Raw genomic sequence first — 16,705 nt, 5'->3', positions numbered from 1 at the left:
GATCCATTTTTAAAGTAATTGTGCATGCATGTACCGTGCAGTAGGCAGGTAAGTATATGAGTAGGGAGGAAATAAACAATAGGACATTTTGAACTAAATAAAAAGGAATAAAATGAAAAAATAAACAGGTAAAAAAATTATGTAGATATTGCATATAGTCATACCATTAAATAAAAGTGGGAAATTACACACCTACAAACAGGTACCGGGCTCGCTCGCGCTCTCTCTCTCTCTCTCTCTCTCTCTCTCTCTCTCTCTGGGTAGGGGGTTGCGCTGTATGTATCATAACCATTAAAATTAGTACATTTGGCATACTTATTGTAGAGCAATGCTCTCTCAAAAATTCTTTGACGTTCGTTGATACCTAAATAAAACTATAAGTTGACAATGATGCAAGGTACAGTATGTGTAATTCTTGCTGCGCTCGCCAGAACGGTAGCACCGTAAAACATATTAAGTGAGTTTTATTGAACAATATAAAACCACGTGATTCATTTATATAGAGACTGAATTAAACACTAGTGATACTAGATCCAATATTAATATGTAAACGGTGTGATCGTTGGACCGAGCGCAGATTTAACACAGTGCAGGTTGATTTATGTATGATAAAATATATTTTAAACGCACACAGTAGGATCCGCCTGCATAGTTGCCTACTCATACCATTCGTCAAAGTTAAACTAAACGTCGCGTGCTCAGTCTACATTATGACGTCATATTTCAGACGTAAAACGTTCAAGTTTTGTCTTCGGAAATAGCCGAAGACAGTTACGTGATTCCGATTTTTTTTATTTCTTCTTTTATTGTTTATCAATTTAATTCATATGAATGCCGCTGTAATAAAATTGCATACTTTGTTCAGTATCTAAAACATCAGTTCCTTGATGTTAATGTTTTTATTTTCCATCTGATAATTTGATAAGTCTTACAAAGAACAAGTCGTGTTTCTTGATTGAAGCACTATTGAAACTTATCTGGTTTCCTTTTTAATTTCTTTTAATTCAAATTCACTGATTATTGAAACACTGGAACTTATTAAAGCGAGTTTAGGGGCAATAAACATCGAAAAGTACCAGTCAATCAATGACCGAACTAACTTTTAAAAAACAAAATGGCTGCCAATATGGCGGCGCCCAGGGCTGGAAGAAATTTTTTTGGGCCTTAGTACCCCTGATTCAACATTCATTTTTCACTGATTTTCTTATACAGTACAGGCAACGCGGATCCCGTATTGGCCCGCGTTACCGTCACGGTATTTTTATCGTTCCCGCGATACACCATCGCGGTTTTTGATCGCGGTATGGATTGCGACCGTGATGACACCGCGACGGTGTGATTTACCGTTATTCCTGCTGCTGCTTGTTGTTGTTACTCTACCTGTACTGTACATTACAGGCAATGCAGGTCGCGTAAATCCACGTCAAAAATGCGACTTCAGATTTAAGCATAACAGCTGCATTGTAAATAAATTGTGGTCCATATTATTATAAAATTAATAAATTATATTTATGAAATAGAATTTCATGAAATCGGAAACTACATGCGAATTACAACATAACATGATTATTATGCTGTTAAATTTTGTTATGTGTAAATAAGAACACATATCTTTGTATTTGACGTGCTTATTTCAGTTATTATTTCTATTAGTTGATAATCCTGTTTTTATAACAATCTTAAAATTAAATATTTTCATAAGATGAACTCGTATCAATGCAGAGCAATGTTATCTTCTCATTTTATAAGTTGACACGCATAGCGCCGTAAACTGTCAATACATGACTTGTGTATGTTTTAAATTGAGAAATGAACAAATGTCGGGAATCAACTAAGAAATCTATTTTTCCATTCAATAATAAAATTATCATTCATATATAAAGTTGGTGCTGCGTTAAAGCACATGGAATCATAACGTGTATCAGTATGCGTTTCCTGTGTATACATATAAAGTTTAAGTTACGATCATTTTCTGTGTATACATGTAGTGATTAAGAAACTCAGGGTAGAAAACGACATGCCCTTGAGGGTTTTCACACCTATTCACGACAAATGAAAAAGTCTATATCGCGTACGGCTTCGTCTAATCGCACAACACCTTACGAGAGAGAGAGAGAGAGAGAGAGAGAGAGAGAGAGAGAGAGAGAGAGAGAGAGAGAGAGAGAGAGACGTTTAGGCGTAATTTAACGTACACTTATGTGAAATATACTAATATCCAATACTAAATATTCATAAAATTAGTATTCATAAAAGAATATGGTACACTGTGATTGAATCCATCATGCATTTTCAGATTTGAGTCCACGTGCTGCACCTGTCAATCAAATCAACCCGCTAGCTCTACCACGTGTTTCCTCCATGATAAAGTTTCGTTCTATAAGTTTTATTCTTAATAAAGAAAATAAGAAGTATGTTTAACAAATAATTTTTTTTACAATGTTCGTTATGCATGATATACTGTGTTTGGAAAGTTTAATTCGTTGTGTTTTTTCCCTATCTCTTTTAGTTTATAATGGAGGTTTTTTGCGGGAAGGAACATCTTCAACACGTTTAGCGGTTAAAGAATGCAGTAAAATGAAACAATTATTTGATATAACTATTAGTAAAATTGTTTGATATGCATGTAGAATTCTTCTTGGTCAATCGTTACACAGATTATCTACCTGCCTCATTCCTGTGTATTCTGTGCGTTCAAGCGTAGAGTGATTTCCTGTCAGTGCGACGGTTTCACACCTATGTGTAAAACAATTGGGACTAAAGTCAAATAAAGTTAACTTCGACAGTCATAAAGCGGTGGGGGGGGGGGGGGGGGGGGGGGAGGTTACGATAACGGGAAACGGGTTTACATACACTGTATTTGTAGTCGCTTTATATTCAATAAGATTGCATGTACATGCCCATATCAAATGATATTCATACATATAATGAAATGTTTAAATGTTTTTTTATCGGCATGAAATGCAAAACTTTCAAAACATGTTCTTAATTTCTTTGAAATGTGTAAGAACATAAGAACGGTTTAACAACATTTCCTTCTCAAAATTTTTTATCTAGTTATTCTGTTAAGAGAGAGAGAGAGAGAGAGAGAGAGAGAGAGAGAGAGAGAGAGAGAGAGAGAGAGAGAGAGAGAGAGGGGGCTCGGTCGCGAGCGAACGCTAACCCCCGTCACGGCGGGTAGCTGGTACACCATCACGACACCATGACATGGGATACCCACAATATCTTTCGATTACATAATTTTATGCAACTCTGGGTATCTCTAAGGCTCCTTACTCTCTCAGTCAGACTGACTCTATAAGAACACACGGCTTCGCACTTAAAGATTGTCGTCGCAAACGTAACGCACTAGAAAGTGGGAATCCTCGCGCTAAGACAAACGACGAGCCATATATGTATCTAAAGTAACGCAACACAAATTCACTTAAACGTGAATTCACAAAATATGTTCTTTACACGTAGAAGACCTTGTAAGAAATGAACGGAACATACTAAAAATACCGGGTTGGTAATTTTATAGGAAGCCCTCATTTTTAATCACTTTCTCATCATTAGTTGACACGCATGGACTTCAAAACAAACAATACAAATTTAGGCGGACCAATTAATTGTTAAGAAAACACAATCACACTGCGTACATATTTATAATTTTATTGGCAATTAAAATCATTTCATGATAATTTTTAATTTAACGACCTTCTTAAAATATGATAATAGATTCGAAAATATTTTATTTGCAATTGCTGCACGAGTATTAAATTAAATACTTTTATAATTTATTTAATAGCTATGAAATAAAAAAAATAGTAAAACAAACTCCAAGTATTTCGATATAATCTCTGTCAAAATCTGGTTAAATATCGTCATTAAATATTAAGAAACATTCAATTTATTTGTCATTCGGGGAGATAACTCCCGCTTGTATACGATACTTTTCCATCGATAATTTTACCGTGGCGGGGACAGGTAGATGATGAGTTTACCGTGATGGGAACGCGGTTTACCTGTCCCACCTGGCCGATCACCTCGATGTGTTTATACCGTGACGGGGCGCGGGAAACACGGGATCCGCGTTGCCTGTACTGTATATACGTGTTACTATTAATCCTCGCTTCGCGAGGCGGGCTTCGCCCGCCTCTCGCTGCGCTCGGTATCAATATTGAGTTTCAACAAATCAGCAGTTTTAAAGCTTAGTAATAGGTAAATAACTACATGTATTTATAAACTAATGCTGTTGAGCCCCCCCCCCCCCCCCCGCTTTGTGTAAACTAATGAATGGAGATAAATATATACATGTAAAGAAAAGCTTGGCGCAAGTGAAATATCAATACAGTCTTAGCATATTTTATGTGATATTGTGAGAGAAAATAAGAAGCAATTTGAATCTTGCTGGGAAAAACTATCAATTGACCTGATTTTGTGTAAATCGAGTTTAAAAGGTAGATTTTGCATAATTTCGATGCTGATGTGAATTGTTTTGACAATACATGTATTTCAAATAAACGAAATATTTATATGAACCCCAAGCAAGATCAGCAAAATACGTATTTTATCAAAGAATTTTTAGATTATTTGCTGTGTTCGGATACGCATGTTACGTGGTTAAGAAGAACATATGACGTCACAAAAATGCATTAAATATAGTGTTAGATATCGCTGTTAATTCATGTAAAAAGAATTAAGAGAAATACACCTGATTAAAGTATTTTTTTTCGATACTTAAAATATTATTGTTTTTCTGATATAAATTAAGCTACGGACAGCTTTAACATAGCTGCGTAAAATATTTTCCCTACACATCCTAAGCCTTAAAATGCAATGGTGATGGATTTAGCCAATTTGTTTAAATCCCCTTTAAAATTTACACCCTCTTTAAAATACTTTGGGACGAGGCGTAGTATAAACCAATTTTTAAAAACTTTCAATGGAAAAATAGAGATTTTTTAAATTTTATTTAAAAGACGCCTGATCTAGATCTACTACTTTTATAATATTTAACATTAACTCCAAAAATATGACATATACCTCTCCAACACTTCCTCTCATGCTTGTGATATTTTGTCTGATGTCAAAGAGACGACACTTTTATTTTATAACATCAATTTGATCGCTGACGAGGGCAGATATTTCTGTTTGTTGCCAATTTTCTATCATTTTTATATCATTACACGTTTAAAAATCTGTTATAACTTTTTATTTACATTCAATGTAAAATTCACCTTATGTTTACATTTGAAATCTGCATCATTTAGTTATCAATGATACCATGTTATTATTAACGGTGCATATGGATAAATATGAACGTTATCGGCCTTTTTGAATAGTTTCATATTGTAAAATAAAATGAAATGTTCAAACTTACATAATTAATTTGATATGTAATAAAGAAAAATAATTGTTAAATCATATCTATTCGTTAATAAAAAAAGATTGTTCTTTACAAAGTTTCTGGCATTATATTTTAGTCGCGGAAGAGAACAACTAACATGTTAATATGCCTGTTCCATGTATGTTGTAAATCCCTGACAAAAAGCGCATATAAAGGCTTTAAAGTTCCGACACACAAATACTTCATACAATAAATCATTACTTTGAATAAACATAAAAGCATTGAATGCTTATTTTTAGATGCCTTTGGTAATTAATTGATGAGTTGTACATGTAAGACCGACGACATCATAAAAAAATCAATGCTTAGGTAAAACGGGCCCCTGATTCTTTGACTTGCTTTTGTCACATCATAAATGACCTGGAATTTAAAAAAAAACACCACCAACTCGTTGCTATATATGATATTTCAATATTAAAGATATTTTTCATAATGAACTTGAATAATTTGTTCAAAATTATTCTAATTTTATATTCTAATAATTTTGAAATGTGAGAGGTGGACAAACTGAGCTGCCAAACCACACTCTAACATAATATACGGTGTAAACATTAAGCAAGCCAAAAAGAAAATGAAAGTTAAAATTCTTAGAAGATATACCGAGGCACACTTCCCTACAATTATGTATATCTACCGCACTTAATAAACTTCACAGTCGAAATAATATTAAGTGGTTTAGAGGAAACGCTTTGAAAGGAACCGGTCTGACAAAAGACAAAATTAAAAGGACTTGGGCATGGAAAAAAAATCATATCGGTTTATCGTATGAACATTTACATCCACACGTTATGCGTTATTAAGTACAAAACTTCTAGAAATTATGATTAAAGATCATATATAGGAGATGGACCGACAAACTGTTCATGTATATCAAAAAGACCAACCAAAAAAAAAAATCAATGTCGACTTAACAGACCTGCCGTTTGAGAATTTGAAAACAAAACATTTGACAGCCAAATTTGTGACATGTAATTAATTTTTTTCATTATCTAAAGTGTTTTCCATTCAATCATTGTTGCTTTAGCAATAATGATAGACAACAACTTAACGTGTTCAAACATTTAAAACATATTTAGTTAACAAAGTATTCGTTCTAAATAGAGAAAACTTGTCAGAAAAATAGGTCAGTATTTTCATAAATCAATATTCAAAGAATAGATTCAAGTTTGAAACTTCCAATTTTAAAGATCCAAAGAAAGCTATGCGGGGTGAATGGTATTTACATTTAACTTTCCTTAAAAAGAAAGCATCTAACAGCGCAAAATTCCCTGGAAACCTGCCAATATACAATGATCATGTGATTTATCTCACGCAGGTAACTAGACAACGAAAAATGCGTTAACGATCAACTTCCAGACTCGCCATGTTGTAATAAGGTCTGTAGCATATACATGTAACTAAATCATGAAAAATTTTAGTTGAATATAACATTGCTAAAGAGCAATTTTGGTTTTAATTATATGTATTGACATCGTGAAACTTGAAATTTCTCTTAGTATTTTAATTCTTTACGATATATATATATATGAAACCGGTAGAGTTTTGAATCGGCTTTCTGTTATTTTTTATTATTTAATACTTGTGTGGATTAACTTTACTCATTTTGGATTATATATATATATATATATATATATATATATATATATATATATATAATATATATATATATATATATATATATATATATATATATATATAAGAGCACAAAAAGAGAAGGTATCTAGAAGTACAGTCAACCAAGTATTTGGTGTTGTTTACCTTATGTTTATTTTACACGGTAGAGATTAAGACTAGCAAATAATAATGCTTTTTCGCAAAAAAGCGGGATCTTAGCCTATGTTTCGAAAATGGAAAGCTTCCAAATATCTAGAAGCAGATAGGTCATTGCTTCAAAACTTGAATTTGTTTTACATTCAGTTGTTGTCTTCACTTTATTTTATCTTTGCCTTAAAAGTAAATTCAACTGTAACGGAATCTTGATGTCTCCATACATGTATATAGGGAGCATAATTGATTTGGTTTGCTAAAAAAAAACCGCTTCAAGTATTCTGTATTAACATATTGCAGGGAAGTCCTTGTGTTAGGTACACATTAAAGGCATATTTTATTGTCGATGTATAAAGCCAACACAGACAATTGGACGCTTAACTTCATGCAAAATGACGTATTATTATGACTCTTACAATAATAAATTGCAATAAAAATTATGAACGTTTCTTTTCTAGGAACTCATAAAGTTTAGAAAGTGTCTGACCATGGACCCTCCATGTCATACCTGTGAGCCACCGGTCCCATCATCTTTGTTCTGTGAGATTTGTGACAAACATCTGTGTTCTACCTGTTGTGGAGAACATCTCTTAGATGAGTCTACAGAACACAAAGTGGTGGTATTTAAAAAGCGGAAAACGACAATTAAATGTAAAAAACATTCATCAAAAATATGTAAACTGTTCTGTGAACAATGCAACATTCCCATTTGCCCACTTTGTACGGCCTCTAAGGAACACCAAACCCACATTGTGGATGGCATTATGAAAAGTCTAGTAAACAAGAAAACTGTCTTTCAGAAAGATTTACAAGAGTTAGAAAGCTCCATTTATCCGAAATATCAAGAACTTGCATCTAAAATTCCAGTCCAGAAAGACAGTCGGAACAAGAACTCAGAGAAAGTTAAAGAAGCTATCAACATATTTGGAGAAAATCTGCACAAAGATATTGATTACATGATCGAAAAACTGAAATCTGAACTTAATGAATTGGACTCAAAAGATCTGGATCTCCTTAATAAACAGGAGGATCAAATCACAAGAATTATATCAGAAATCATTAAGAGCATTGCTGATTTAAAGAAAGTACGGAACTCTAATGATGCCAGTCTGATCTCCTCTTACAAATCAAGGAATACTGAACTCAGAAAACTACCTCCTAAACTCTCAGTTTCTTTACCAAGATTCACCTATCGAAAGATCAACAAAGAACAACTTTATCAACATTTATGTTTATTGTTAATGTGTTCTATTGAAAAAGAAGAATCTGGCTATATTACTTATTCTCCAAGATCTGAGCTCTCTTTCCTGGACAGACCGTTCATTGAAGTACCATGGATAATCTCAGAGATAATGTCTGAAAATCAATATTCATTTTGCGGGTCCTGTTTGAATGACGGTAAAATATGGATTAGTGGCTCCGACACCTCAGGCAAGGGCATTATGAGCCTATACGGACACCGTAGAGAAGTGATGAAGTCAACCCAAACCAAGTCAGGGGAGTTGCCAGGTGACTTAGCAGTAACACAAAATCGGGAACTACATTATACTGATTACCATGATAAAACTGTTAACATGGGAAGGTTTACACCGCCAAATAGCATAATTGTATTTCAGGGGTGGCGACCAAGGGGGCTCTGTGTTACCCCTTCTAGTGAGCTTCTTGTTGTCATTGACAGTGACGAATCATGTACTGAAAAACAAACAAAAGTTGTGCGATATTCTAACTTATGTATAGAGACACAATCTATTCAATACGATGACGAAGGCAAAGCTCTATTCTCACCAGGTGGTCAACCTAAATTTATCAGTGAGAACAGGAACCTAGATATCTGTGTATCTGACTCTGAGGCACATGCGATAGTTGTTGTCAATCAAGTTGGGAAACTCCGATTTACGTACACTGGTCATCCCTCAATCAACAAAAAACCATTCTATCCACACGGCATCACAACAGACAGCCAGTGTCGTATTCTGACAACAGACTATAACAACCACCTTATCCACATCTTGGACCAGAACGGACAGTTCCTCCGCTTCATTGACAACTGTGATTTACGGTATCCATACGGTCTATGTTTAGATTACAGAGGAAACCTTTTTGTGGTTGAATGTTTGAGATCTATGGTGAAGAAAATTCAATATTGCAAGTAAAACTGTTATTTTATAGAAATGTAAATAGTATGGATATTAATACATCCAAATAAATCATGATATCATACTAGCATTTATTGAATAATGTGTTTTTATCTCTTATAAACAATTAAGAAACCGAGAGTTTTATCACTTATTTTCATCTAATGCGTGGTACTTTATTTTATATTCCTGAAGAAATCTGATTTGTATTAACCAAGTTACTCACAGAATCGAATAACAATTAACCAGTTTAAATATCAACCTTTCCGCGTATTAAATACACTTTAAAAAACTCAAAAAAGAAATACAGCCATACACAGCTCGTTAAGTGACAAAATTTTTTGAAAATTATTAAACAATATAAATATTATTTCATACTTTTGGCTAATTATTTATTTAATTTTTATTTTTATTCATTTATCCTCCAGTATTTATTGAAGTATACATATAATGAATTAAAAAAAATTATCTTTAAAGCTGACTTTCAGAGGCTTTTTTCGTATCATGAACTACAATTTGAGCAACATTTCTTTAATTTTTGATTTTTTATATATTACATCCACGCAAAGGAGCTCTTTGCTAGAATACTCTTACCACATCCCTACTTCATATTGATATTGAAATTTAATATTATAGCACTATATTGAAATAAGCAGGGTTTTCGAGATTTTAGTTTCCTCTATCCGTATTTCCAACTCTTTTTTCACTCACTTAAAAAAATATATATGAAGATTTCACTGAAGATATCACTAATGATATCACTAAAACATTTACTGTCCTCAAATACTTCTATTTACATTATTATGTTGGCATTAAATAATTATGTTGGCATTAAATCAAAATTAGCTCAATGATCAATCTGAGATATCTGTTAAATGTTGAAAGCATTTTTCAAAATTGTTGGCATTGTATGCCGTATTATTACATGTATCTAAACAAATAAGTGAGATAAACTCAACAAAATTTGCATTTGTCTACCAAAAAAAAAAAAATTATTTAATGATACCAACGCTGTCTAGTTGATCTGTTTTGCTTCTTGTCTATTTTTGTATGAGCCTATTATACTTATTGGTTTTTTTTAAGTCAACGATAGCTTATCTAATAAAGATATGTTGTGTTTGAAACAAATTGATTTATTTACTGCAATTCTTATTTATAATTCTAATTTGACAATTCAAACCCAAAGTAAACGATATTCTTTCGTTTACTGAAACTGTGTTCCCTTATAGTTATTCATTTCATTAGTTAAGACTATCAATATCTAAACAAAAGCTATTATGTAGTATATAGTAGGTATGCAGTGTAAAAACACTGAGCCTATAAGTAAGCACTAGAATTTTTTTTTAGAAAAACTGCGAAGATCCAGATTCGCTCTTAGATTTGCACCTAGCGTACTGAATATATATTACACACACAATCACGATGAGGGACTTGCAATTATTGTAATATATTTTTTTTTCGATTCTTAAAATATTATTGTTTTCCGATATAAATTAAGCTACGGACAGCTTTAACATAGCTGCGTAAAATATTTTCCCTACACATCCTAAGCCTTAAAATGCAATGGTGATGGATTTAGCCAATTTGTTTAAATCCCCTTTAAAATTTACACCCTCTTCTTTTTAAAATACTTTGGGACGAGGCGTAGTATAAACCAATTTTTTAAAACTTTCAATGGAAAAATAGAGATTTTTAAAATTTTATTTAAAAGACGCATGATCTAGATCTACTACTTTTATAATATTTAACATTAACTCCAAAAATATGACATATACCTCTCCAACACTTCCTCTCATGTTTGTGATATTTTGTCTGATGTCAAAGAGACGACACTTTTATTTTATAACATCAATTTGATCGCTGACAAGGGCAGATATTTCTATTTGTTGCCAATTTTCTTTTTTAGCCATTTCGGAAATAAATCGTCTGTGCGTTTTCGCGTCTTGGTTTGTGCGGTATCCAAGTTAATTTTTATATCATTACACGTTTAAAAATCTGTTATAACTTTTTATTTACATTCAATGTAAAATTCACCTTAGGTTTACATTTGAAATCTGCATCATTTAGTTATCAATGATACCATGTTATTATTAACGGTGCATATGGATAAATATAAACGTTATCGGCCTTTTTGAATAGTTTCATATTGTAAAATAAAATGAAATGTTCAAACTTACATAATTAATTTGATATGTAATAAAGAAAAATAATTGTTAAATCATATCTATTCGTTAATAAAAAAAGATTGTTCTTTACAAAGTTTCTGGCATTATATTTTAGTCGCGGAAGAGAACAACTAACATGTTAATATGCCTGTTCCATGTATGTTTTAAATCCCTGACAAAAAGCGCATATAAAGGAGTTAAAGGGGCATGGTCACGATTTTGGTCAAAAATTATTTTTTCGATTTTAATATTTATTATGCTTCAGTAAGACATTTTTAATAGGCAACCAAAATTTGAGTGTCATTTGTTAAGTTATAAGCAACTTACAGAGCTTACAATTCCTCGCTATGTAAACAAAGCTTTTGTTTACATTTTGAATGTTGAAGTGAAAATTCCAGTTTTAGACCTAAAATGAATGTGTTAATTGTTAGGAACTGTTTATTTATGCTTAAAATGAATAACAATATAGACAAATCATCTTGAAAAAGATTTTTTACTGGTATATTGAACCTATGTAAACAAAAACAGGGCACGAGCCTTGTTTTCATGACGAAGAATTGTGAGTCCTGTATCTTGCTTAAAACTCATCGATGGGCACCCAAATTTCATTTGATAATTAAAAATGCATTCATAAAGCATTGTAAATAAGAAAAACAGAAAAATAAAATTTGACCAAAATCGTGACCATGCCCCTTTAAAGTTCCGACACACAAATACTTCATACAATAAATCATTACTTTGATTAAACATAAAAGCATTGAATGCTTATTTTTAGATGCCTTTGGGAATGAATTGATGAGTTGTACATGTCAGACCGACGACATCTTAAAAAAATCAATGCTTAGGTAAAACGGGCCCCTGATTCTGTCTTGCTTTTGTCACATCATAAATGACCTGGAATTTAAAGAAAAAACACCACCAACTCGTTGCTATATATGATATTTCAATATTAAAGATATTTTTCATAATGAACTTGAATAATTTGTTCCAAAATTATTCTAATTTTATATTCTAATAATTTTGAAATGTGAGAGGTGGATAAACTGAGCTGCCAAACCACACTCTAACATAATATACGGTGAAAACATTAAGCAAGCCAAAAAGAAAATGAAAGTTAAAATTCTTAGAAGATATACCGAGGCACACTTCCCTACAATTATGTATATCTACCGCACTTAATAAACTTCACTAAACTTAAAAGGACTTGGGCATGGGAAAAAAATCATATTGGTTTATCCTATGAACATTTACATCCACACGTTATGCGTTATTAAGTACAAAACTTCTAGAAATTATGATTAAAGATCATATATAGGAGATGGACCGACAAACTGTTCATGTATATCAAAAAGACCAACCAAAAAAAAAATCAATGTCGACTTAACAGACCTGCCGTTTGAGAATTTGAAAACAAAACATTTGACAGCCAAATTTGTGACATGTAATTAATTTTTTTCATTATCTAAAGTGTTTCCCATTCAATCATTGTTGCTTTAGCAATAATGATAGACAACAACTTAACGTGTTCAAACATTTAAAACATATTTAGTTAACAAAGTATTCGTTCTAAATAGAGAAAACTTGTCAGAAAAATAGGTCAGTATTTTCATAAATCAATATTCAAAGAATAGATTCAAGTTTGAAACTTCCAATTTTAAAAATCTAAAGAAAGCTATGCGGGGTGAATGGTATTTACATTTAACTTTCCTTAAAAAGAAAGCATCTAACAGCGCAAAATTCCCTGGAAACCTGCCAATATACAATGATCATGTGATTTATCTCACGCAGGTAACTAGACAACGAAAAATGCGTTAACGATCAACTTCCAGACTCGCCATGTTGTAATAAGGTCTGTAGCTTATACATGTAACTAAATCATGAAAAATTTTAGTTGAATATAACATTGCTAAAGAGCAATTTTGGTTTTAATTATGTGTATTGACATCGTGAAACTTGAAATTTCTCTTAGTATTTTAATTCTTACCGATATATATATATATATATATATATATATATATATATATATATATATATATATATATATATATATATAAGAACACAAAAAGAGAAGGTATCTAGATGTACAGTCAACCAAGTATTTGGTGTTGTTTACCATATCTTCATTTTACACGGTAGAGATTGAGACTAGCAAATGCTTTTTCGCAAAACAAAAACAAAAACAAACAAAAAAAAAAAAAAAAAAAAAAGCGGGATCTTAGCCTATGTTTCGAAAATGGAAAGCTTTCAAATATCTAGAAGCAGATAGGTCATTGCTTCAAACCTTGAATTTGTTTTACATTCAGTTGTTGTCTTCACTTTATTTTATCTTTGCCTTAAAAGTAAATTCAACTGTAACGGAATCTTGATGTCTCCATACATGTATATACGGAGCATAATTGATTTGGTTTGCTAAAAAAACCCGCTTCAAGTATTCTGTATTAACATATTGCAGGGAAGTCCTTGTGTTAGGTACACATTTAAGGCATATTTTATTGTCGATGTATAAAGCCAACACAATCAATTGGACGCTTAACTTCATGCAAAATGACGTATTATTATGACTCTTACAATAATAAATTGCAATAAAAATTATGAACGTTTCTTTTCTAGGAACTCATAAAGTTTAGAAAGTGTCTGACCATGGACCCTCCATGTCATACCTGTGAGCCACCGGTCCCATCATCTTTGTTCTGTGAGATTTGTGACAAACATCTGTGTTCTACCTGTTATGGAGAATATCTCTTAGATGAGTCTACAGAACACAAAGTGGTGGTATTTAAAAAGCGGAAAACGACAATTAAATGTAAAAAACATTCATCAAAAATATGTAAACTGTTCTGTGAACAATGCAACATTCCTATTTGCCCACTTTGTACGGCCTCTAAGGAACACCAAACCCACATTGTTGATGAGATTATGAAAAGTCTGGTAAACAAGAAAACTGTCTTTCATAAAGATTTACAAGAGTTACAAAGCTCCATTTATCCGAAATATCAAGAACTTGCATCTAAAATCCCAGTCCAGAAAGACAGTCGGAACAAGAACTCAGAGAAAGTTAAAGAAGCTATCAACATATTTGGAGAAAATCTGCACAAAGATATTGATTACATGATCGAAAAACTGAAATCTGAACTTAATGAATTGGACTCAAAAGATCTGGATCTCCTTAATAAACAGGAGGATCAAATCACAAGAATTATATCAGAAATCATTAAGAGCATTGCTGATTTAAAGAAAGTACGGAACTCTAATGATGCCAGTCTTATCTCCTCTTACAAATCGAGGAATACTGAACTCAGAAAACTACCTCCTAAACTCTCAGTTTCTTTACCAAGATTCACCTATCGAAAGATCAACAAAGAACAACTTTATCAACATTTATGTTTATTGTTAATGTGTTCTATTGAAAAAGAAGAATCTGGCTATATTACTTATTCTCCAAGATCTGAGCTCTCTTTCCTGGACAGACCGTTCATTGAAGTACCATGGATACTCGCAGAGATAATGTCTGAAAATCAATATTCAATTAGCGGGTCCTGTTTGAATGACGGTGAAATATGGATTAGTGGCTCCGACACCTCAGGCAAGGGCATTATGAGCCTATACGGACACCGTAGAGAAGTGATGAAGTCAATCCAAACCAATTCAGGGGAGTTGCCAGGTGACTTAGCAGTAACACAAAATCGGGAACTAGTTTATACTGATTACCATGATAAAACTGTTAACATGGGAAGGTTTACACCGCCAAATAGCATAATTGTATTTCAGGGGTGGAGACCAAGGGGGCTCTGTGTTACCCCTTCTAGTGAGCTTCTTGTTGTCATTGACAGTGACGAAACATGTACTGAAAAACAAACAAAAGTTGTGCGATATTCTAACTTATGTATAGAGACACAATCTATTCAATACGATGACGAAGGCAAAGCTCTATTCTCACCAGGTGGTCAACCTAAATTTATCAGTGAGAACAGGAACCTAGATATCTGTGTATCTGACTCTGAGGCACATGCGATAGTTGTTGTCAATCAAGTTGGGAAACTCCGATTTACATACATTGGTCATCCCTCAATCAACAAAAAACCATTCTATCCACACGGCATCACAACAGACAGCCAGTGTCGTATTCTGACAACAGACTATAACAACCACCTTATCCACATCTTGGACCAGAACGGACAGTTCCTCCGCTTCATTGACAACTGTGATTTACGGTATCCATACGGTCTATGTTTAGATTACAGAGGAAACCTTTTTGTGGTTGAATGTTTGAGATCTATGGTGAAGAAAATTCAATATTGCAAGTAAAACTGTTATTTTATAGAAATGTAAATAGTATGGATATTAATACATCCAAATAAATCATGATATCATACTAGCATTTATTGAATAATGTGTTTTTATCTCTTATAAACAATTAAGAAACCGAGAGTTTTATCACTTATTTTCATCTAATGCGTGGTACTTTATTTTATATTCCTGAAGAAATCTGATTTGTATTAACCAAGTTACTCACAGAATCGAATAACAATTAACCAGTTTAAATATCAACCTTTCCGCGTATTAATACACTTTAAAAAACTCAAAAAAGAATTACAGACATACACAGCTCGTTAAGTGACAACAATTTTTGAAAATTATTAAACAATATAAATATTATTTCATACTTTTGGCTAATTAGGGTCTTCCGTTTTCAACGGAAGACCCTCTTGTTATTCTTCGGTTTCTTTTTATTATTATTATACTTTTTCTTTTTTTTTCTGACTCCTTCTTGGCTTTATAACTCAAAAAGCTTCCAACCGATTTTGATGAAATTTTCAGAGACAATGTGAAACTATTAGCCCTCAAAGATGTTAAAGTTTTCTACACAACGTCACTTCTGTTTTTACGTGACGTCATTTTTAAAATTTTCAAAAAGTCATTTTGTCCGCGGCGTTTCTCAAAAACGCTTTAAGATAGAGACTTGAAATTTTCAATGCTTATGATTTGGTCGATTTACCTCTGTAATAAGGCTGGAAATAAAAATCCGTCACTTCCGGTCGAAACCGGAAGTGAAACAAATTTTTCGAAAAAATGATTTTTCTGATCAAATCAAAAATGAATATGTGTTTTGTAGACCTAATCAAGCTGAATCTAACACTGAAAGCCGTTTTTAAATCGGATGATGCATTGCAGAGATATTGGGGTTTAAAAATTGATTTTTCCGGAAATTTTGTTTCCGCGTCCTTGGTTTAAAAAATAGCGTAATGTTCAAA

The 16,705-nt window shown here is 32.6% G+C and overlaps 1 protein-coding gene and 1 pseudogene across 1 annotated transcript; both read left to right on the top strand.

Annotated features, from left to right (window-relative positions):
* Positions 1–6,705: 6,705 nt before the first annotated feature.
* LOC128162227 (uncharacterized) lies at positions 6,706–9,306 on the top strand (the record flags this gene model as incomplete). Its single annotated transcript, XM_052825402.1, has 2 exons — positions 6,706–6,762; positions 7,612–9,306. Coding segments are annotated over 2 exons (1,752 nt in total), but the record flags the coding sequence as incomplete, so codon positions are not given.
* Positions 9,307–14,060: 4,754 nt separating this feature from the next.
* Positions 14,061–16,118, top strand: LOC128163812 (tripartite motif-containing protein 2-like; annotated as a pseudogene).
* The last annotated feature ends 587 nt before the right edge of the window (positions 16,119–16,705 follow it).

Source organism: Crassostrea angulata, chromosome 9, assembly GCF_025612915.1.
Source record: "Crassostrea angulata isolate pt1a10 chromosome 9, ASM2561291v2, whole genome shotgun sequence".
In the NCBI taxonomy this organism is placed as follows: domain Eukaryota; kingdom Metazoa; phylum Mollusca; class Bivalvia; order Ostreida; family Ostreidae; genus Magallana; species Magallana angulata.
Note: the sequence above shows the minus strand (reverse complement) of the source record. Positions and strands in the feature narration are given on the sequence as shown.